At 39.7% G+C, this 22,218-nt stretch overlaps 3 protein-coding genes across 3 annotated transcripts; 1 reads left to right on the top strand and 2 right to left on the bottom strand.

Annotated features, from left to right (window-relative positions):
• Positions 1-54: 54 nt before the first annotated feature.
• Positions 55-11,616, bottom strand: LOC122035561 (vacuole membrane protein KMS1-like). The gene is made up of 9 exons (XM_042594817.1): positions 11,491-11,616; positions 11,315-11,387; positions 9,508-9,719; positions 9,160-9,238; positions 7,744-8,049; positions 1,984-2,138; positions 1,603-1,719; positions 620-805; positions 55-520 (listed from the first exon to the last, which is right to left on the bottom strand). The coding sequence occupies exons 1-9, from the start codon at positions 11,554-11,556 to the stop codon at positions 356-358; spliced, it is 1,359 nt and encodes a 452-aa protein (XP_042450751.1). The 5' UTR covers positions 11,557-11,616; the 3' UTR covers positions 55-355.
• LOC122003837 ((S)-8-oxocitronellyl enol synthase CYC1-like) lies at positions 11,556-12,512 on the bottom strand. The gene is made up of 2 exons (XM_042558838.1): positions 11,931-12,512; positions 11,556-11,585 (listed from the first exon to the last, which is right to left on the bottom strand). Exons 1-2 carry the CDS (start codon positions 12,510-12,512, stop codon positions 11,556-11,558), a joined length of 612 nt encoding a protein of 203 aa, XP_042414772.1.
• A 1,050-nt stretch (positions 12,513-13,562) lies between these two features.
• Positions 13,563-15,954, top strand: LOC122035593 (SWR1 complex subunit 6-like). Its single transcript, XM_042594820.1, has 4 exons — positions 13,563-13,814; positions 14,100-14,202; positions 15,306-15,412; positions 15,493-15,954. The coding sequence occupies exons 1-4, from the start codon at positions 13,710-13,712 to the stop codon at positions 15,694-15,696; spliced, it is 519 nt and encodes a 172-aa protein (XP_042450754.1). The 5' UTR covers positions 13,563-13,709; the 3' UTR covers positions 15,697-15,954.
• Positions 15,955-22,218: the final 6,264 nt, after the last annotated feature.

Here is a 22,218-nt window from a genome sequence, read left to right as displayed (position 1 = left end):
CTCAAACCAATCGTAATAGTGCGTTATCAAGTGATTTGACATACCATTTTTCAATTTGTATGCAAGAACATGCACAAGTTATCCAAAGTTAAGAAAAAGAAGCACCGATAACTTGTTAAAACATTCTTTGGTCGATCTATTGTATGAACAACAAATGACTGTAGAATCGAATGCATAACTTGGTCCCTTCGGAGCAGGTGAACAAATAGGGCCTGCCATCAAATACTAACCTGTACAAGAGTATGATTTTGCTTTGGAAAAGTGTGCTTTCACAGATTGCAGAAAAAGGGAGGGAGCCTTCTGAATGAATCGAATGTGGATTTGACTGGCGAATATTAGGGAGATAACTCCATGCTCAAGAGGACTTCAACTTCGTTTCCTGATTCGTCAACTCCAATTCTTGCTGCTCCTTGAGGTATCCTTTGGCTGTAGCTGTCACTATTTTCACAAAGAAGTTCATAAGCACGAACCATAGCACAGCGTTCCATATCATAGTAATAGATAGGTTCCACTGCTGAGCCTGCAGAACCAGAAACACGGATCAAAACACTGCCCTGAGAAATTTCTAGCCTACCTAGACCACAGGCAGTGAAAAATCTAATTTTTTTTAATGACCAACCGTTCTCTCTGGTAGGGCAGATTCTGGAACTGGGGCAGATGAATACTTGTCCTGGACTGTTCGTAATTTAGCAATCATGTTAGGCAGTGCAGACGAGAGACCAGGGATGAGACGAAGCACCCATATTAACTCATTCTCCAGCCACTCCAAGAGTTGATTATTACACACAGAAATAATGAAAACTGTCTGTAAAAGAACATTAAAGTTTAGGAAAACACTAAATGAATCTAGACTTTACCTATAAAATCATCAACAATTTGCAAGTATTAAGAGCAAATAACTGATATATAACTAGAAAAACTAAGATATAATGCAGTAGTGCATCCACTATAAACACGAATATTCGTAGTTTCATACACTGCGTGTTTCAGCAATTAAAAATCAGTTGGATAATATTTTTTTTAGAGCTACATGGGAAGGGATTGATCCTTTCACCTGGGGGACCAGTTGGATAATCTATAATTTTCCATAAAACAGTCCTGTGATTTCTCTTTTATTCCCATTTAACAATAATCAAAGGTCGCATTGTCCATATTTCCAAAACCATGTGCCTTGATATCAGAGCGAAAACACAGCTATTCATCTTCATTGTTCTTCTATCGTATGCTCTAACGTCGCCCAATCATTAACTATACTACACCTCTTCTTGTCTCCTTTCTACGACTGCCTTACCCAACCAAAGTCTCTTCTCTCTTCCCAGAGATACTGTGTAGAGCCATGCTACAGGCCTAAGCATAGTTTTCCTTTGGGTGTATTTCAATCTCGTAAAGTTACAAAATAATTTGATCGAAGAAGTACTCCTTTAGAACTTCTAATAGAATGAAATTCCTCTATTTTTTTTATAGCTATTTTGCATATTAATATGATAAATAAAGAATGCAACATAACATTAGCACTCCTATTTATTTTATCGGAGGATATAATATTACCACAAAAAAAGATTAAAAAATCCTAAACATTCGAAGGAAATTTCTACTACTTACCTGAATATGAGTCTTTATCAGTGCCTTTCCAATCAAGGTTGCCAGGAAGAACTTCCAAAATGGGATCCCAAGTTGCCCACACATAATACCAGCAAGATCAAAAAGTGGGTTTGGTACCTAAATTGCATGATCAATAACAAACTCATCGGACAAATTCCAAGTACAAATCCTCTATGTAAATCTAGCAGCTTGACGTAAGAATGTTAGAATAAAAAAAGTTCTGCCAAATGAACTTTTCCTAGCACAATTAAGACATGAACAAGCAGTGGCTAGAAACTAATTATGCACTCAAGATCTAAAAGAAACTAAGATTATTCTGCCATCACCAGTGAATATGTTGCATCTGACTGACTATAGGTACAAGGAATATAGACAACTTACTGAAGCAAGCATTAAAATTGTTAGGAAGTTAAGATGCTGGGAGTGAGTGTAGAACCAGCATTTAATTTTCTTCACAGAAGCAGTTATGAAGCCATCTTCTTTTGTTGACACCGCATCCAGTTCCTCCAACTCCATTTTGTTTCCAGAGGACCTTGCTGCATTGCATTTGTATTTTGTCAAGGAAAAAATCAAACTAATTAATCTAACATCGAGAAAGGAAGATCATCAGTATATAACTCATTATTTTGAAAAAGGAAATTCAGAAAAGCAATGCTGTAATTAGAAAACAGCAGGTGCAGATTAGTTACTTGGAAATTATCCTAAGAGATTATCAAAGTAACACATAGTTACCATAAAATTGTAATTAATAAGGTATGTGTATCTTAAGTTATCTTCAATCCAGATTCGCAAATCCATCTTTTAGACCCTGTCAACCGTTTTCAATCATGATTACAAAAGGTATATAGTTAACTCCTTTCTCTCACACAACAGTCTCCCTCTTGCAAACAGTTTGAATGAAGTATCATGTCTCTTTGTTTATGTTGTCTCATTCATAGACATGGTTCTTGTTGGAGCAATCTAGGTGCCCTAGGTTTTGATGTTTGGGCAAATGTTTAAGTTAGGTTTATTGTTTTATTTGATATGCATTGTGAGTGTGCAGGATACAGGTACAACAAAGCGAGTCCTTGTGTGATCTTGACAGAAGAGGAAAGTCCAAAGGTGAGTCTTGGCGGTGTAAGTTCAAGCATATAGTCTTGGCAACGTAAGTCCAAGTGCGACTTGGAAATAGATGAAGTCCCGGAGGCGCGGCCTCTTGGCAAAGGAAGATCTGACAAGAATGACAAAGCCGATGGAAGCTCCAGAAGGCAAGGCGTGAAGGATGGGGAGGCATTCGAGGGACGCGAAGCTGATGGAGGAGGCTAAAAGGCTAGGTCTAGGTTGTGCGGGCAAGGATGAGTACATGAGAGACTGTACTCAGGCTAAAATTCTAGGTACTATAACATTACTTTGTAGCGTTATTGTAGCAGTCGACTTGTAGCCAATCGTTGGCTTATAACGGTAGAATTTCACTTAGGACCAGTCGACTGATGGTTGTACCAATCGACTGGTGACGGGAAAATAGCTTGGTGTTTTCCTCCTGAGCTCTACTTAATAGAGCTCGGGATGCTTGAGCAAGTTGACGAAATTAATAGTGGTTAAGCCTAATTAGAGTCTCCAAGTTCTAAAGTGATCTAGTGTGGTCTTGTGCGAGTTGTGGCGAGGTTTCTCCACCCACAAGGAGTTACACGAGCTAGCCAGAAGTTCTCCGGGGTATCATCCACCGAAAAATTGGGATCGTTCATCTTACGGACATTCGTGGAGTAGGAGTTTTATCTCCGAATCACGTAAACGAGCGTGTCTTTATGGTTTGCTTGTCTTCATTCTTCTTGTTTTAATTTAGCTTTCTATTGTTAGTTTGTTTTGTATTCCGCTGTGCACTAACATTATAGGAAGCGAACGATTTGGGTGATACGCTATTCACCTCCCCCCCCCCCCCCCCCCTCCTCTCCTCCTCTAGCGAACGTCAAGGTCCCAACAATTGGTATCAGAGCTTGATAACTCTTTGTTGGACTAATCGCCAAAGGAGCAACTGCTAGAGAAGAAAATGGAGTCGGAGGGACCTCTCGGATAGGACATCCGGATCCCACCTCCATATGAGCACGAAGACTTTGGCTATTGGAAGTTGCGCTTGGAGATGTGGTTCCAAATGGATTGGAACTGTCCGAAAAAAAGGGAAAATGCCTTCGACCTTGGTATTGGACCGAGGAGCAAAGGGAGCAATCGAAGGCAGACAAGGAAGTAACTAGAATTTTAATTAATTTATTATCTCCTAATGTGGTATTGAATGTAGTGAGTAGAAGAGTACTCATAAACTTTGGAGCAAGGTGATTGCACTCCATGAAGATACTAGACAACTCCAAGGAGTGGAGGAACCCAAGGAGAAGGGTTCATTGGTCCAAGGAAAGGACTAATCGGATGTTGACACGTGCTCAACATCCGAGGACGAGAATACACATCTTCAAGGGAGGAAGAAGTAGAACCGACAACAACTTCAAGTGAAGAGGAAGAAGAGCAATCCAAGGAAGAGGAGATCTTGGAAACTCAACCCTCCACCTCAACTACCAAGAAGAGCACAAAAGACCACATCAAATGCTTTGAGTGTGGTAAGATGGGGCACTATAAGAGTAGGTGTCCTTCTCTCAAAAAGGTAAAGGAGGTAATCCCTAAACCCAGTAAACTTGCTTTAAGAACTAACGTGGATTGTAGGGATGAAGTCAAAGAGAAGAAGAACATTAGATGTTTCACATGTGGTGAGTGGGGACACTACCACATGAAGTGCCTAAGGAGAGGAGAGCTCAAAAAATTGGCGCATTTGAAGAAATGGGAAAGAATAGGAGCTCAAGTCAAGTAGGAGCTTTAAAGGTAAAAGGGATGATAATCCCTATTTTGAAGTTTAATCCAAGTTCAAATTTCTTCATGCTTGTTAGGAATATTGAAAATTATATACTCATGCATAATTATGGATTAGGTACAATGATAGGAATAGGGTTAACACGGTAGATAACTCTAGGAAATCATGTAAGGTTAGACCTAACAAGAAACAACTAATCTTGCCTAAGGAGAGGAAGGTGGTTGAAAACCTAGGCATTAATCCCAAGAAGGGGAGACATATGCCTAGGATGGTGGGTAGATCTAGGAATGCCCAAGGTGGACAAGTTGACTCTAGGGTTAGAACCCTAGAGTTGGAAAATCAAGCCTTAAAGTTAAGGCTTGAGGAAATGAAGAAAATCCTAGATAGGTTCATTATTGGACCTAAAGGACTTGACATGTGTTTGGGTGGCCAAAGACCCAAAAATATCAAATTGGGTCCCTCCAAGGCCAAGAGGAGGTCAAGTGCTAGGATGGCACATGACAATGGCAAGGAAGGAGTGACTAAAGGCAAGGGAAAATCATCCAAGGTCCATGATAAGAAATATGCAAGGGTCGCATATGATTATGGAAAGGATGAGGTGCCCAAAGTTAAGAATAAGAAGTCTAATAAGGTACACCATGTGGGTGTAGTCATGATAGATGAGTCACCTAGGGAGGTGATTAAGGTTAAGATTCCTAAAATTAAGAAGAGCCTCTGGGACCCATGGTAGATGGGCTATCAAATGTGCCAAGTGGTTAGGAGACGGATTTAAGTCTCTAACCTAGTGGGTTGACACAATTGGGATGATATCATGCATGAAAATATGACATTGAGGTCATATTGCATGAAAATTAGTTTTTGATGTATAGATGTCATATAAACTAATGCTAGAGATGCATTATGGTTTAGTGTGGGCAGATACATCAAGAGGAAGCCAAAACAAGGACTTTAGGTCAAGGTTCAATTGAATCATTTATCTAGTTTTGAATTTTGTGTCAATCTTAGGATCTGTGATAAATATATTTTTTTTATATATTTTTCCTAAGTAGACATTGGTAAAATAGACCTCTCCACAAAATTTGAAAATTTTTGGAGGTCTGTGGAATTTCTAATGCATTTCTGAAGTTGGGTCAGAAATGTTATTTTTTGCTGAAATAGCGTACCAGCCGACTGATACAGTTACCAGTCAACCGGTAACACCGTTCACAAACACATAATGTCTCTGTAAGCTCGTTTTGAAGAGGGCAGTTGATTGGAGTTAATGGCAGCCCACTGATACAGTCTAAAAATGTGTTTTAGCATTAGGAAATGACCAAAAGGATAGTGAACATGTATGTAATCTTATGAGAGATTAATACATGATATTTATGGTCATTAGAGGTTAAAGAGTCTAATAATTGGGATATTGTTGGAGCTCTTTTTAATGTATGACAAAGGGGGAGAAGTGTTGGGTTTAAGTGGGAAACCTACGCACCCTTGCAAGAAAACCTAGCTCAAGGGGGAGCTTAGGTGAAGGGGGAGCAATTGCTCACTTGTTGGCAAAGGGGGAGAAGTTTAACTTTGTACGAAATCCTAGCTCAAAAGGGAGCTTAGGTGAAGGGGGAGCCTAGGGTTAGGTTCTATGACTTATGCATGAGTAGATATGCATGTTTATTTGTATTGTTATTACATATATGTTTCTCTAACTTAAACAGATTGTCAAACATAAAAAAGGGGAAGATTGTTGGAGCAATCTAGATGCCCTAGGTTTTTATGTTTGGGCAAAGGTTTAAGTTAGGTTTAATGTTGTATTTGATATGCATTGTGAATATGCAGGATACAAGTACAACAAGGAGAGTCCAAGTGTAATCTTAGCAAAGGAGGAAAATCCAAGAATGAGTATTGGTGGTGTAAGTCCAAGGGTGAGTCTTAGCGTTGTAAGTCCAAGCATGTAGTCTTGGCAACATAAGTCCAAGTGTGACTTGACAATTGATGAAATCCCGAAGGCATGGCCTCTTGGCAAAGGAAGACCCGACAACAAACAAGGCCAATGGAAGCTCCAGAAGGCAAGGCGTGAAGGATGGGGAGGCAACCGAGGGACGCGAGGCTGATGGAGGAGTCTAAAAGGCTAGGTCTAGGTTGTGCGGGCAAGGACGAGTGCATGAGAAACTGTACTCAGGTTAAAATTTCATGTTACTGTAACGGTACTATAGTGTTACTGTAGTAGTCGACCGGTGTTTTCATTAGTAGACTAGTAGCCGACCGTTGGCTTGTAATGGTCGAATTTCACTTAGGAACAGTCAACTGGTGGTTGTACCAGTCGACTGGTGACGGGGAAACAACTTGGTGTTTTCCTCCCGAGCTCTATTTAATAGAGCTCGGGATGCTTAAGCAAGTTGACGAAATTAGTGGTGGTTAACCCTAATTAGTCTCCAAGTTCTCAAGTGATATAGTGTGGTCTTATACGAGTTGTGGTGAGGTTTCTCCACCCACAAGGAGTTACGCGAGCTACCCAAAAGTTCTCCGGGGAATCATCCACTGACGGATCAGGATCGTCCACCTTACGGACATCTATGGAGTAGGAGCTTTATCTCCGAACCACGTAAATGAACGTGTCTTTGTGGTTTGCTTGTCTTCATTCTTCTTGTTTTAGTTTAGCTTTCTATTTGTTAGTTTGTTTTGTATTCCGCTGTGCACTAATATTATAGGAAGCAAACGATTTGGGTAAGACGCTATTCACCTCCCTTCTAGGTGATGTCAAGGTTCCAACAGATCTTTGCTTCATTCACATGTTTAGAAGTTTTACAAATGCCAATTAGACAAAGAACTTGCAGACTTCCATGCTTGATTCTTTAAACCAAAAGAAAACTACTACGAACTAATGTGATTGAAATTGCATTCACAGCAAGCACTAATACAATAAAACTGGTAACAACATCAATTTGTTTCGTAAGGCAGAGTGACATAAATTGCTATAGCATTTACAATCATGGCAATATAGCAAACTAATGAATAAACTAAATAAAGTTTCCTCTATCAATACCATCCGACTCATTAGAGTATAATCCAAAAAATAGTTTAATAATTAAATGAAAGACCTCCAAGGATGATATAAAGAAATACATGGATGTAAAGGAAAGTATGTACAGAATACAAAAAAAAAACAAAAAACCAGGAAGTCAAGGAACCAGTAGGCTAAAATGTCAAAAACCAGTTAAACTCAATGTTAATATTTCAGCTCAATAAATCATGACTCAATATGCAGCCATAATGATGCTATGTGACAAGAACCTGAATCTTGATTTATGGTCAAGAATATGAAAATTTACCTGCTCTTGAGATGAAATAAGGAGGAAGCTCACCAAAGGCAGTACCCAATCCCCAAAGAATAGCCTCCAGCTGAACCTGAGGGAGAATACTGCGGAGTGGAACCTTAACTAAACTTTCAGGTGATGAATGGTATATGGGTGGTCCAAACTCTGAACACTTCTTTTCAAGCCATAAAGGTCTTCTTTTTAACTGTATGGTATCATATGGAGCAGTTTTGAGATCCACTCGACCACACTTGATCGCCTTGATAGTGAAAAAGGCAATATGGGGGCCCAAATACAGCACAAATGTGTGCAAACCAGATCCTGCAAAAACCCCATGTTGTTAGCAACCTATGAAATGTATCCGTCGAAATAGAAGAAATATGCAAGCGCAAATTTTAGGAACTAGCAAATCAAAATAAAACTTAAATTAACTCATTGGAGAACAAGATCTGTTCTAGAAGAAGAAAAGAACTAAGAAGTATTTATATGATGGATGTTGATGTAATTTTGAGTCATTTGGAATTCCTAAATCATATCAAAATTTAGTATTGACCTAGTAGCTGCATATTACACATAAAACTTTCCTCAACATATACATAGATAAAGTTATTCTCAACATGATGTATATGGAATTAGGGATGTAAACAAGCCGAGCCGAGCTTTCAGGTGTTCAAGTTTGTTTGATAAGATAACCGAGTCAAGCTAAGCCGAGCTTAAAATAAATCAAGCCTTCGAAATGATTGCTCAAGTTTGGCTTAGTTATTTTTATGAGCTTGAGCTTGGTTCGTTTAGATGTTATCGAGCTCTCAATTCAAACTTGACTTGAGATTGGTTCAAGCTTGGTTCGTTTAGATGTTATCAAGCTCTCAATTCAAGCTTGGCTTGAACTTGGTTCAAACTTAGTTCATTTAGATGTTATCGAGCTCTCAATACAAGCTTGTTTGATTGTTTGAAACTTTTACTTGTTTGCTTAGTTATTGAATTTGATAATTCAAACTTATTTGTTTATTTTATTTTATTTTTTTTGTTTATTTAGCATATTGCTAAGAGTTTTATTAATGAACATAGTTCGTGAATATTGTTCATGAACATTATTCACGAACGTTGTTCACGAACATTAACGAGCTGCACATATATGTGTTCAAGTTTGTTTGTTTAGTTTAACAAGTTGTTCAAGCTTGTTTATTTAATTGATCTTGTGTAAATTGAACGAACATAAACAAGATCTTACCAAGCCGAACACTAAGCTTGTTCATGAACGTTTGGTTCATTTACAGCCCTATATAGAATGGCAGTTAAAGAAGTTATAGTGAACTGATATGACCATAACATTCTTTTATAAGAAAGTTCCTAGCAGATTATTTTCAACCGATATAACAGAACAGGTTCCAAACTGAGTTTAGATGGTACTCGAATGCAATATTCACCTACCTAGCCCGATTGATGATGCCACACCAAGTGTCACCCACCATACAACATAGTTTGTGTAGTGAAGCAATTCCAGAAGATGCTGTAACCAATAACAGGAACGCCGTTAAACAAAAATAGAGTAAAGGATCAAGTTTCAAGAAAAAAGAAAATTAGAGATGATAGCTAGGTGAAATTGAAGGAACAAAACACCAAGTGGTTATAATAATTATAAAACCTAAGAGTTACAATCTACTTCAGCAGTGATAAACTTAGCTTATCAATTTCCCAACTGCAATAAAATCGGAATTGTTTGACATCTTAGGTCTGGTGTTTACAAATGAGTGACTGATCAATTCAATAGTAAGATACCTTCTCATAGGAGCCATAATCACTAACAAGAAAGAAACCCAGAGCAGCAAAAGGAATAGTTAAAGGCATGATCCAGCCGCTCTTCCTTAAAATGTATATAAGTGATTGCCTTAAATGTTGTAGTGTAGCAAACAAAAACAAATAGAACGTCTTGAAAGGTTGAGTTGCCAAAGTCAAGTTCTGCAAATCCTTTTGATGTTTCTCCTTCAGTTCTGCACAAGAAAATCATGTCTGAGATAGATAAAAACTAAAATCTAACTGAATACTAATATACTTTAGGAACAAAAAACTATTGTTGTTAAATTAGGAGGTAACATTTCAGTAGTTTGATTGTTGATTGCTGTAAATTTCAAAGGATAAGATCCATGTAGCTGACCACAAAATAGTTGTACTTATTAGCTGCTCAAGTAGTTTGTGAATTAATTTCAAAAAATTTAAATAATTTTAGGGAAAGACGAATAAATAAATAAATAAAAAGATTAATAAAACAAGAAACTACACTCCACGTTCTTGTTTGCAATATACATAACTTCAATACCAAACTCCAAAGATAAAAGTAGTCTCAAATCCATTCTGTAGGTACCTATTTGTCTCAACCTCAAATATAAATATGCTTATAACTTGTCCATGCACCAGACTAGAACAGTTCTGAAACTGAACAGAAACTAGTTCCCGCACTGAGACTTCATACAAAGAATGTAACAGTACTCAATCTATAAGTGTTTGTACTCGGTGCTCCATCTAGAAGACAATTCAAAATTGACAAGATGCTAAAATCTAAGAATTTCTTCCTTAATTCCAAAATTGATCACTTTCACAAATGCATGAAGCTAGCATTCCCTCTTCCTTAATGTTCATGATTTTTTTTTGAAAATGCCTCCACGGTTAAGTTAGTACTAGGATGGCAGATTTGCATCATAGGAGTAAGGTTCGAATCCCTTGGATTCATTCTCATAGAGAATAAGTTCCTGCCACCTAGGAACCGTGATTTACCTCCCTTCCATTACATAAGGCCTGTGGGCAATGGAGGAGTGTCTGGGGTGAGCGTCATCACCTTTTGTATCATATGATTTTTTTTTTTGAAAACGATTGTCTTTGCCCTTAATTTGCAAAAGCATCTGGTGCATTTTCAAAGAGGAATAAATATTTACTCTAGGTAGTTCAGTAGTTGAATAATTGCATAAAAAATATATACACAGTTCAGCATGCTATATCAGTCTCAATAGTCTAACCAGAAAAATGAATGAAGATAATTTAAATAGTCTTTTAGTTGGACTTAGAAAGCCTTCTTTCCACCCGTTGTTAAAAAGGATAATAGCGTAAATAAAAAATTTCTTCAGGTTTTCTAATGAAATATCCAAAATGGTTCATATTTAAATCTTGAAATACTAAATTTGATTTGGAACTCCAAACAGTGTTATAAGAAAAGAAAGAAGACAATTTGCCTAGGAAATTGGTAAAGAATGGCGATAGATTTGTGAGGACTAGGGATACTAGAATAATGGATCCTCTCTATCCACCTTTCCAACTCTCACGACAGTTCCCTGAAATTCATAATGCAGGTTCAATGGATTATTTTTACCATGCCAGAGCTCAACGAATTATGCTTCCACACCCTTGGCATGAAATCCCTATTCACGGCAGGGGAACATTAAGATACATTTTTGATAAATAAGCCAAACAAAAAGAATCCATAAACTAAACTAACGCTCCCCGAGCAACCCGGGGCCAAATGAATAAAAAAGGAGGAGTTTTGTTAACCTGACGACGACAAAAGTATCAAAAGAACAAGAAAAAAAAAACTCACCTTTAATCGACGGATGCAAATCCTCCGTAAATGGAGACGCCATCGCCTCCCCGGAGCCCATCTCCTCCAAACCCTAAGGAACAAATCTGGATCTCGATAGCGAAAAGAAGAAAGAAAAAAAAAACCGCTGCCGGGGAGATCCAACCGCGGCCGAAGACGGAGTATTAGAGTCGTACGGTGCGAGGGGCAGAGAGAGAGAGAGAGAGCGCAACCGCGAAGCGAGAGGCAAATGGCTGGCGCATTAATCGCGCTCTAGCAGCAAGCAATTGAACTGATGGCAAGGAAGAAGAAAGGAAAGGAAAAAAAAGACAATGGCTTCCGTTCTGGGGAGGTTAATAATATATAGGTTAAAATTAAAAATAAAAATAGGGCCGAAATCGTTACGTTGCCTGTATACCTCTATTATTTAATATTATTCGATACGATTTTTCTTTCCTCCGTTGAATTCAATTGGTTTGGCCTTAATTTCATTAATTATTAACAAAATTAAAATTGATACGAATGAGATTTTCAAGTTTTTTTAAAAATTAAAAAAAAAAAAATTTACTAATAAGGATCGACGGCGGCCCAAATCTGCTGCTCGGAGATGATGTGGGCGTCGGACGCGTAGCTGAACCCTTCCCACTTCGTCCGGCTGCCGAATCATCGCCGAGGGGTTCCTTCTTTCCGGCAGATGGCCGCGTAGACGCAGAGCGTGCCGACCAAATTCATCAGGCAGTTGGGCGAGAAGCCGAAGATGGCAGTTGGGCGGTGTATTGACCAGGACGTCTTCCTGGTCGTAATAGAAATTAGGGACGTCGAGCCGGGGGAGATCCTCACGGAAGGGCGGATCGCGGGCAGCGACGTAGAAGACGTGAGTGACGTCGGTGAGGGGAGAGAGCTTGGCGGTGGCGTCGACAGGGTCGAGGACATCGCACTGAATGCAACGGACAGGGAGAGAGTCGGCATCGTCGGCGTAGGAGAAGGAGGATGGATTAGGAGGGCGGCGGGAGATGCCGTAGACCTTCCAAGGGCCGCCGGGAGTGTCGGGGAGGGGGAAAATGTCGAGGAGGGAGGAGCCGACGATGTCGGTACTAGCGCCGATGACGAGGGCGACGCTTTCATACTTGGGAGGGGCAGCGGCGTAGTCCGATTCTAGCTCCTTCCGGGCGTCGCCGACAATCTGTGTGATCGGTTTAGTTGTTCTCGATGTCGCCATTTGAACGCCTGGAATTTCTGGCCTTTTATCTGAATTTGATATTGTTTAATTTTTTTTTGTATGAGCTTAAAATAGTAATTATCATTTACACGGAATAATAAAAAGAGTAAAGTAGAGAAAAATCTCCAATCATAATTTGAATTTTGTATGCAATCTCTACTCATAAAAAATTTTATTTCTAATCCTTGTATATAAAATTTTATTTACTTCAACTCATTCATGCAAATATTGTGACCTGATTGTCCTCAGATTTTTTAGGTACAAAAGATCCAAAAATGAGTATAATTTCTCTTAAATTCAGTTCTTTACATTAGAATCGAGTATATTTTCTATTAAATTTAGTATATTTTTTTCCTATTTTAATATAATTTCTTCTAAATTCAGCACCATGTAAAAAGAAAATCTAGTATATTTTCTATCTAATTAAGTATCATTTAAAGAAAATATAGTATATTTTCTATCCAATTGAGTATCATTTAAATAAAATCTAGTATATTCGAGTATATTTTTTATTAAAATTGTTCTTCATATTTTTTTAGGTATAAATAGTCTAAAAATAAGTATAATTCTTATTAAATTCAACATTTTAAATTAGAATAGAGTATATTTTCTATTAAATTGAGGACAATTTTTTCCTATTTAATATAATTCCTCCCAAATTCAGTATCATTTGAAAAAAAAAATCTAATATATTTTTCATCAATATCATTTAAAGAAAATCTAATATATCTTTCATGTATCATTTAAAGAAAATTTAATATATTTTTTCATCTAATTGAGGTGGAAAAAGAATCGTACTCAATTTGATAGAACATATATTAGATTCTAATTTAATGTACTGAATTTAAGAATAATTATATTTATTTTTAAATATTTTATACTTATAATATCAAGAATAATTAAATAAATATATTAGATTTAGGAGCGAAAATAAAAAAAATTTCAATAAAGAATGAAAATAAAGATTTTTCTAATACGAAGGGTTTCCAAATAAAAACCCTTCGTATTAGTTTTGTCTAATCTCTTCACCTTTTTCTGTCTTTTTATATTTTTGGGAAAAGGGCAAGAATAAAATTTCCCGTCATTTCTCCACGCCTCCACGGTGTCCGCGGACTCTCGCTCCCCGCTTCCGATTGTCACGAAAGCCAAACCCTAGTTCCGACGATCCGCGCACTGGACTGGAGGACTTCCACCACGATGGAAGAAGAGAACACGGGGCCTTTTCGCCGGACTTCAAGCCGGACCAAGAAGATAGCCGCCAAGATGGCTGCCGCTCTCGCCAGCACCGATAACAGGATGCAGGTGGGTTTCATCGCCTCGCCTTCTGCGATATCTAATTTTCTGCTAGTATTGACCTTTTCTGATGGCCTAATTCCCTCTGCCAAAGATGTGAATACATTTTGTCTGTTGTTTTAAATGTCGGATTCTCTTCGACTTTTGTTTTCCCCTTCTTCCTGTTATGGAGTTCTTGAAAACACAATGGATAACGTATCGGCTCTGTGTCCATTCACTCGGTGCTTTTTTCTTGCATAAACACTCTCTGTTCATCTGCTAATAACTGTTTGGTTTGGCGTTCTATTGTTGAAGGCAGCGATTGCTCGACTTGAATCTTTAGAAAATGACAATGCGGTGCCGGAGGTCATGGAATTTAATGATGATGATGATGCTTCTTTGGATGATGAGGATCAAGGTCGGTCTACATCTTGCTCGCTACTCATAGTAGATAAAAAAAATACATTTTTTTTAAAAATTCGCAAGTTTCATTCCTTTATGCATCTTTCACTGTTGTCTAATTGCAGTCTTCTACCAAACAACTTATATGTTCCTTCTTTTTTTTTTACACGGTGATGTACAAATGTCAGGTTGAACTGCATTATTTTGTGACTACATTCCTTGATATAGGGCAACCGATAGGAGCTTAAGGGTTATATGCACTTTGTTTAACATGGTAAGCCAAAACTAGAAAGGACACTAAAGCTAAGAGAGGTTGGCCTATAGATGCCATGCCTAAATTCTTAAGTTTCAACTGATCCAAAGGGAATAAGATTGGGTAGTTTTCTTTCATATGACACTTTAGACCTAGAAGATGCTTATTATCTGATTGTATCTAATTGAATTATCTTTCTATTTTTCGTATGCTCTTGGTTGATATTTTGGTCCTTGGGATTTTAAAATGTTAAGGTATGCATCACAATCTTAACAACTATGATTTGGATGGCTCAAGCGCAAAATCGTATAGAGCAGATTGGTTGGTTAGTGGATTCTACAATTTATTGTATATGATATGCTATTGGCATGCACTTTGCAGTTTTATTTTGTCTAGATGAAGAGACTTGGCTGTGTTCATTTACACCCGAGAGAGGCCTAGAATCATTGATGGTTTCTACCCAGCTTAGCCTGATGTTTCTCATCTTAGTTCTGACCAGTGCCAACTGAAATCAAATACCAAATCTGGTTTATGATGCTTGAAGGGTAAACATTGTTTGGGTGAGGAAGTTTTGATTTTAGAAACCTAAAGATGCTCGAGGATATCATTGTTGTAAGAGTAACAAGTTGCTCAATTAAGCAAAGAAATGAAACGATATCATTCGGAAATGGAATGATTTTTTATTAGTTAGTCAAACTCCCTGTTTGTTTTTCTTTATGAGTGAATTACAGGATTACATGTTTAGTTACTGCTAAGTGCGACTTTCTACTATTTTTAAAGGAAACTATTTGAAACCTTTTTAATCTTAGTTCCTAAGCCTGTTCTGTCTTGTTATGGTGTTTAACAAATTCTTCCTGTCTGTTCAGCTTATTTTCAAAAGAAACATTCTAAGAATAAGCGCAAGACTAGACAAGCAAAAGCAATTGAAAATGCAAAGAAAGCACCAAGGACATTTATGGAGCTCTTACAGGAAGTAAGGACATGTGCATCCGTTTGTTATATTATGCTCCTACATCTATTTTTTTTCCACAAATTTATGTTCGTTTGCAACAGTCGAACATAGAGTCCTTGCCTCCACATGTCCCTACCTATTTGCGAGCTGCAGTTGGTCCTCCAAGCATAAGGTCCCGTCGGCATTTTTGCACTGTTTGCGGCGATGCTGCCAGCTACACCTGTGTCAGATGCGGAGTCCGATTTTGCTCTTGCCGTTGCCAAGTGATACATAATGACACTCGGTGTTTGAAGTTTGTAGCCTGATCTTGCTGGCCATCCCTCAACAGGTGTAGTGGTGATTCCATGCACGGGCTTGCTGCAGAGCTGCAATTGTAACCAAAAGAATGGAGGTCGGGAACTGTTTTTCTTTGTACTGAACAAACCGATGCTCTACATCCCTTAGTTCTAGGGACATGATATTAGTCGCTGTAACTAACTGTAGAAGTGATACGGATACCTTTGAACTAGTAGTTGTTCTGTAACAGCTATGTTGAAATAATTGAAAGGTTCAAGTTTATCATTGATCCTGTCTAAAAACTTGAAATTGGAAAGCTGAAGAGGTGGTGGTTTTGTTGATCGGCGGTAGACTTCGCTCCGTTCTGTAAAATAATTAATATCAGTGTCAGGCTAGGAAAGAGGTCTCTGGTGTTGGCTCTCCAACGCTCAAGTCAGTCACCAAAAAATGTAGAGAAGCAGAGAAACAGTAGTACTATGTGCAAACAATAGAACTCAAGAATAACGTGTACATCTACCGGTGAAGGACTCTCTTTTATATAGAGTCCTGGTGGTCAGCATGCACGTTTCTCAAGGTATGGACATATTTTTCCATGTGTCCCATGAAAGGGCCTTATCAGGAAAGGACTTCTGACATCATACCTTAACATGGCATGCATATCCCTGACGCGACAGTAGAAGCTTCTGTCGTATGATCCGTCTGTTGACCTTAAACCCTGATCTTCCTTTCGGTTGTCTTGCGTATCATCTCAATCCTGACTAAGGGTTTACTTGGACCCCTCTCCTATCGGTCGGGGCCTAATAGCCTGACCGGCTGATCCCAAATTGATCCTGTCCGAACCAGTGGTCAACGAACGCTGGGGATGTGGCGCTCCCTGCTGGATCCTCGAGTGCTCCGGCGAACCTGCAACAAAACCGAGCCGGGGGGGTGTCCCGGCGACGGCCTTCCGACGCTCAAGTCAGGCGAGGGAATAGATGAAGAAAGTGGCTGCAGGATGAAGACTAGCGTACCTCCGGTTGAAGAAGTGGAGGTCTTATATAGACCTCTCGAAGGAGCCTGAGCACACCAATCGAAGCAATCGTCTGTTTTTGACCATGCCCAGGCGTGGGCCTGTCAGAAGGGCATCCATAAGACCATACTGTTGAAACAATCACCTGCTCTCGACCATGCCTAGGTGTGGGCTTGTCAGAAGGGCATCCATAAGGTCATCCCACTACTGTATCAACCTTTCCATGACGTGATGGTAGGGCCTTTAATAGTGTCATCTTGCGTACAGTCTGATCATCATGTTTTTGCTGACATACCATATCCCGGGCCGAGCGAATAGGCCGCTCGGCTAATCACTATTCCCTCGCCATGATTCCGGCCGAGCGGACACCCCCGCTCGGCCATTCTGTCCTCGGCCGAGCGGACACCTCCGCTCGGCCACTCGGCTCCGGTTCTACTGCTTTGGCGTCGGAAACCCAAACCTTTGGCTGGGTAATCTCTGGTTCCGCTCGGACGGGACCCCATCTGTGGGCCCCCCATTCTTACCGCCGGATCACCGGCCATTGCAATAATACTCCATTCGGTCCTTTAACACAAGGGTGTTGACCATCTTACTTTGACCTTCACCCTAGCAGTTGACCCCATGCCAAGTAGGCCTCCCTCTATCGCCGCATCACAAGCCTCTCCCTCAAATTTAGTTGAAGAATGCTGCAAGTCCGACTGACTAAACCAGTAGTCTTCGATGGCTTCCACGCCTTTGTCGTTCGGCTTCGCATCGCTCAACTGGTCATGTAAGTGTCGTTCGGCCCAAGCCTCTCAAATCCAATTGTGTCTCGGCCATTTGGCTGTATGATAACCGCATATCCATGCCGCTTGGACAATGGGCGACAACACTGGACAAAAGATCTTTTCCTTGCGTTCCTCTACCAAACGCCTTGACGTCATCCAAATTTCTCGAAGATCGTGCAAATCTCTGCCCCTTATGGCCGAGCACGCAGCCATACCTTTTAATTAAACCTCATTAATGTCGTCCGGTGACTGAGCGTCACGTGTCTCTCTTTCTACCACCGCACGTTTGACCTGATAGGCGGATATCCGCTGGTGATGTGACATGCGCCTTTTCGAATTTAAGGTCGGATCTCCTTATAGTTTTTCGCAACCCTGGATCGGATGGCTCAGGTCAATTAGCCGCGAGGTTTATAAACCTCGCATGCGTCGCCATCCTCTTCACTCTGCGTGCCTTCGTCTTTAAGCTTCCCGACGACATTTCGCTGCTTCTTCTTCTCCAGTGATCCTTTCTGTAAGCCTCTTCATCTCTTCATTCGAATCTTTTTGTTGTTCTTCATTGTCCTCCTTGTTTTCGATGGCAAGCTCCTCACAGCCCCTTGACTTCGTCCCTGGGCTCTGATACACTTCCATCGAGTCCAGGTTCGACGGGGGCGACGCTGAGAGTTTGAAATCTGCTTATGAGTTTCCCCATGATTACCAAATCGTTCTTCCTTCTGCTTCCGACTGGTCGCATGAACCACCGTTGGATTTTCTATGTTTCTTTAGGGACTAGTTCGCCGCCGGTCTACAGTTCCCGATCCACCATTCCCGGTCCACCCTTTTTTCTGTCGTTTATAAATATTCCCATATTTCTCTTCATCAATTAGTGTTGAACTCCTTTTGGTTGTTGTGCGGGGTTGTCGTCTTGTTTCACCTGCACAGTATTTCTCTGACTTCTTGGCTCTTCCATTATTTCTATTATCCGAAATTATTCAAGCCGGGAACTTTTTGTTGGTGCGGTTAGCACTAACGGTCTAACTCAGGTTTTGATGAATGACAAATCAGGTTAAGTTAGGTTTGTTGTGATCTAACACTCTGACCGAGTGTGCAGACGAAGTCCAGACAGGTCGACGGGCTGACTGGATGTCTGGCACGAAGTCCAAGCGGGTCGACGGGCTGACCGGACGCTTGGCGAGAAGTCCAGCTAGGTCGACGGGCTGACCGGATAGCTGGCGAGAAGTCCAAGCTAGTCGACGGGCTGACCGGACGCTTGGCGAGAAGTCTAGATGGGTCGAAGGGCTGACCGGACGTCTGGCAGGTAAGTAAGGTAAGTCACTGGAGGGGAGTGACTGTGAGGACGCGTTCCCGGGAAGGGAACATTAGGCATCGATCTGGCTTAGATCCATTTCGGATATCTAAGTCGAGATCGTGACTAGATTCCAGTCTCGGAAAGACGGAATCTAAGTCATACTTTTTATATTAAACCTATAAACTGTACTAACACTTTGTTTTGCAGGATATACCTTATCTATTTGCCTCGGACTAACCTTGTCTTGCAGGAAAGTTGTCTTCTGGAGAAAGGTGGTCCGAGCGCCCGAAGGGGATCCGGGCGCCCGGGAGATGAATTTTATCCAGATCGCGCGTCGCCACGTGGAGCTCGTTGGTTGGACCTGTCACGTCTCACCAGGGCGCCCGGAAGGGATCCGAGGCACCCCGAGCCTCATATAAAAAGAGGGTCAGAGGGGAGCTTCAAAACAACAACTGAAAGAAAGTCTTCTACTGCTTGCTCTGCTGCTCTGCGCTCCTGCGACGCTAACAAAGCTTTGACAACACTCTCCTTCCCTTTTTGGTTAAATTCTTGTCGGTATTTGCTTTATTTCCATTAGCATTCCTGTACTTTAATTTGTAACAATTTTCGAACTGCTAGTGATTGCCCACCGAAAGCACCCTTGTGTGTGGGCCTTGGAGTAGGAGTCGACACAGGCTCCGAACCAAGTAAAACCAGCTTGTGTTAGCATTGTCTTTTTATTTCCGCTGCGTTTATACTCGAAAGATTTTGTTTATCGATATTCACCCCCCCCCCCCCTCTATTGAATCTCACGGTCCAACAAGTGGTATCAGAGCAGGTACCGCTATGATTTGGTGCAACCACCAATCAGACAAGAGGGGATTTGTTTTTAATTTTTTTTCTTCGGATTTCAATTTTTCGTAAAATTCCAAACTGGTATAATTACCTTTTTGGAAATTTCTTTCCGTTGTAAATACATCTAAATTGGTGTAACACCAATTTAGCTATTTTTTTCCCGCACTACTAATCCAAGATCAAGTCTTGGAACCTCTCTACTTGTTTTTGTTGTGCAGATCAAAAAATGTCCCAATTGGAAGGCTACAGCACAGTACGTCCTCCCCTATTCAACGGGGATGACTTCTCGTACTGGAAGAAAAGAATGGAAGTCTACCTAAAGACGGACTACGATCAATGGTTCAGCGTCATAAAAGCCTATCGAGCGTTAGTCGACAACTCCGGAAATTCACTAGACCCGGAACAGTGGACTCCGGACATGAAAAAGAAGGCATCAACAGAGAACAAGGTAATTAACACACTAAACTGTAGATTAACAAGGGAAGAGCTGAACCGGGTCAGACCACATCAGAATGCAAAAGAGCTGTGGGACAAATTGATCGAGTTGCACGAAGGAACCAGCGACGCCAAGGTAACGAAAAGGGATTTACTATTAAATAGAATATTTAATATAAAAATGCAGGAAGGAGAAACGACGAGTCAGCTACACGCGAGGATCAAGGACATCCTCAACGGACTCCACGCGATAGGCCACCAAATGGAAAATAGGGATCTGATAAGGTACACCCTAAACACCTTTCCGCGTAATTCCTTGTGGGCATCCATCGTGGATGCCTACAAAATTTCTAAAAATTTATCAAAATTAAAACTAGATGAACTCTTCTGTGAATTAGAACTGCATGAGCAAACTAACGCCGGGGTCGAGAAGGTGTAGCCTTATTTGCAGGTTCCTCAAAAGAAAAGAAGAACAAGACTGAACCTGAAGAAGACTCTGATCAGAACTCTGAAGACGAAGAACACCTGGTGAACCTGGTAAGGAAGAGATGTTCACCAGGAGAAAAAGGAGCTTTAGCAAAAAAGACCTTCAGAAGATCAACTCTCCAATCGATTCAAGGAGCGTGACGTGCTTCAGTTGCAACAAAAAGGGCCACTACAAGAACGAGTGCCCGAAACTGAAGAACGACAAACCAAAGCTAACCAAAAAGAAGGCGCTCAAAGCAACATGGGATGACACTTCCTCGGACGAATCGGAAGCCGAAGAACAAAAGAACCAGAGTTACCTCGCGCTGATGGTCCGCGAAGAAGAATCGGAAGACGGGTCCGAACCCGAATCGAGCCACGAGTCCGTATTCGTTTCCGAAGGTTCCGAAGAGGTATGCCAAAATCTAAACAGAATTTTTTTTAAATTATTTCCTGCTTAAACAATAAATTAGTAAAAATAGAAAAGGAAAATAAATCACTCCTTGAGGAAAATCAAGACCTCAAGGAACAAATCAAAAACTCAAGTCCAACTCAAGATCTAACACTTGAGGAGGAGAATCTAACACTAAAAATAGAAATTAATAATCTAAAGGAAATACTAGAAAAATTCACAACGAGCTCCAAAAACTTAGATTTAATTTTAAACAATCAAAAAGAAAGTTACAACAAAACTGGACTTGGTTACAAATCAAGTTCAACTAAAACCTTTAAATCATTAATAACCCAACACAAACCAACACGTAAAGCTTGGGTTCCGAAAGCGTGTCTCACCACGCAAGTAGGACTTAATCAATTCTACATACCTAAAGAAAAAATATATTATATAAATTCAAATAAACCAAAACCAAAATACAAACCTAAATCAAACAACTCAAAATCTAAAACCCACAAAAAATTAGACTATCACCAAGTTAATTATAATTATAAAAAAAATAGACATAAACCAAAGAACAAAAATTAAATTAATGGTCATTAATTCAGGAGGAAGCTCCAGAATAGCTGGCACCTCCAAAACTAATCTACCCGGCAGGGTAACCCCAACCAACCTACCCGACAGGGTAATTAGGACTAATTAAAGAGGGTTCAAGTTTAACTTGAAAAATGGTACTGGTGAAGTTTTGGATGATAGTACGTTAGGGAAACTTAGTCTATGCATGTCTAGGAAGATATGGCTTCGACCTAGTGCATCTGGCTAAGTGGAACTGACCGAAGCTACCCTTAATGAATCCTAACCAGTTAGACCAAGATTTTGTACTAAGTCTAGTGGATAGGATTATTTGGAAAACCTCGAAGGCATGGTTACTTTAATGATGTCCGAGTGACTCACCATAGCCCAGAAGTTTATCTAGAGAACGCATATTTGTTGAACCCAAAACTAAACCTGAATCTAACACAAGTTAAAAACAAACCCTAAAGTTGAACCTAATTCATCTCACAAAATTATAGGATTCTCTGATTGACAATATAGATCGGGTGAGATGACTAAGAAATTAAAATTAATTCAAATTAAAAATTAAATTAAAATTAATTAAAATTAAAATTAAATGAAATTTAAATTAAAATAAAAATTAAATTAAATTAAAATTAAACTTAAAATTTTCTAACTTAAAAATTTATTTTAAAAATTAAACTTAAATTTTTTTTTCTAACTTAAAATTTTATTTTAAAAATTAAACTTAATTTTTTTTATTTAAAAATTTATTTTAAAAATTAAACTTAAATTTTTTTTTCT

This window comes from Zingiber officinale, chromosome 1A (genome assembly GCF_018446385.1).
Source record: "Zingiber officinale cultivar Zhangliang chromosome 1A, Zo_v1.1, whole genome shotgun sequence".
Lineage (NCBI taxonomy): Eukaryota > Viridiplantae > Streptophyta > Magnoliopsida > Zingiberales > Zingiberaceae > Zingiber > Zingiber officinale.
This window is presented reverse-complemented; position numbering and strand designations above follow the sequence as displayed.

Coding starts and splice junctions, on each gene's coding strand:
- LOC122003837 (XM_042558838.1), bottom strand. CDS start 12,512: ATGGCGACATCGAGAACAACTAAACCGATCACACAGATTGTCGGCGAC. Junction 11,586..11,930: donor AGCCGGACGAAGTGGGAAGG/GTTCAGCTACGC, acceptor CCTTGCCATCAG/TTCAATTGCTTGCTGCTAGA.
- LOC122035593 (XM_042594820.1), top strand. CDS start 13,710: ATGGAAGAAGAGAACACGGGGCCTTTTCGCCGGACTTCAAGCCGGACC. Junction 13,815..14,099: donor GCACCGATAACAGGATGCAG/GTGGGTTTCATC, acceptor CTATTGTTGAAG/GCAGCGATTGCTCGACTTGA. Junction 14,203..15,305: donor TTTGGATGATGAGGATCAAG/GTCGGTCTACAT, acceptor CTGTCTGTTCAG/CTTATTTTCAAAAGAAACAT.
- LOC122035561 (XM_042594817.1), bottom strand. CDS start 11,556: ATGCGCCAGCCATTTGCCTCTCGCTTCGCGGTTGCGCTCTCTCTCTCT. Junction 11,388..11,490: donor CTCTCTCTGCCCCTCGCACC/GTACGACTCTAA, acceptor TTTGTTCCTTAG/GGTTTGGAGGAGATGGGCTC. Junction 8,050..9,159: donor GGCATCATCAATCGGGCTAG/GTAGGTGAATAT, acceptor GGGTTTTTGCAG/GATCTGGTTTGCACACATTT.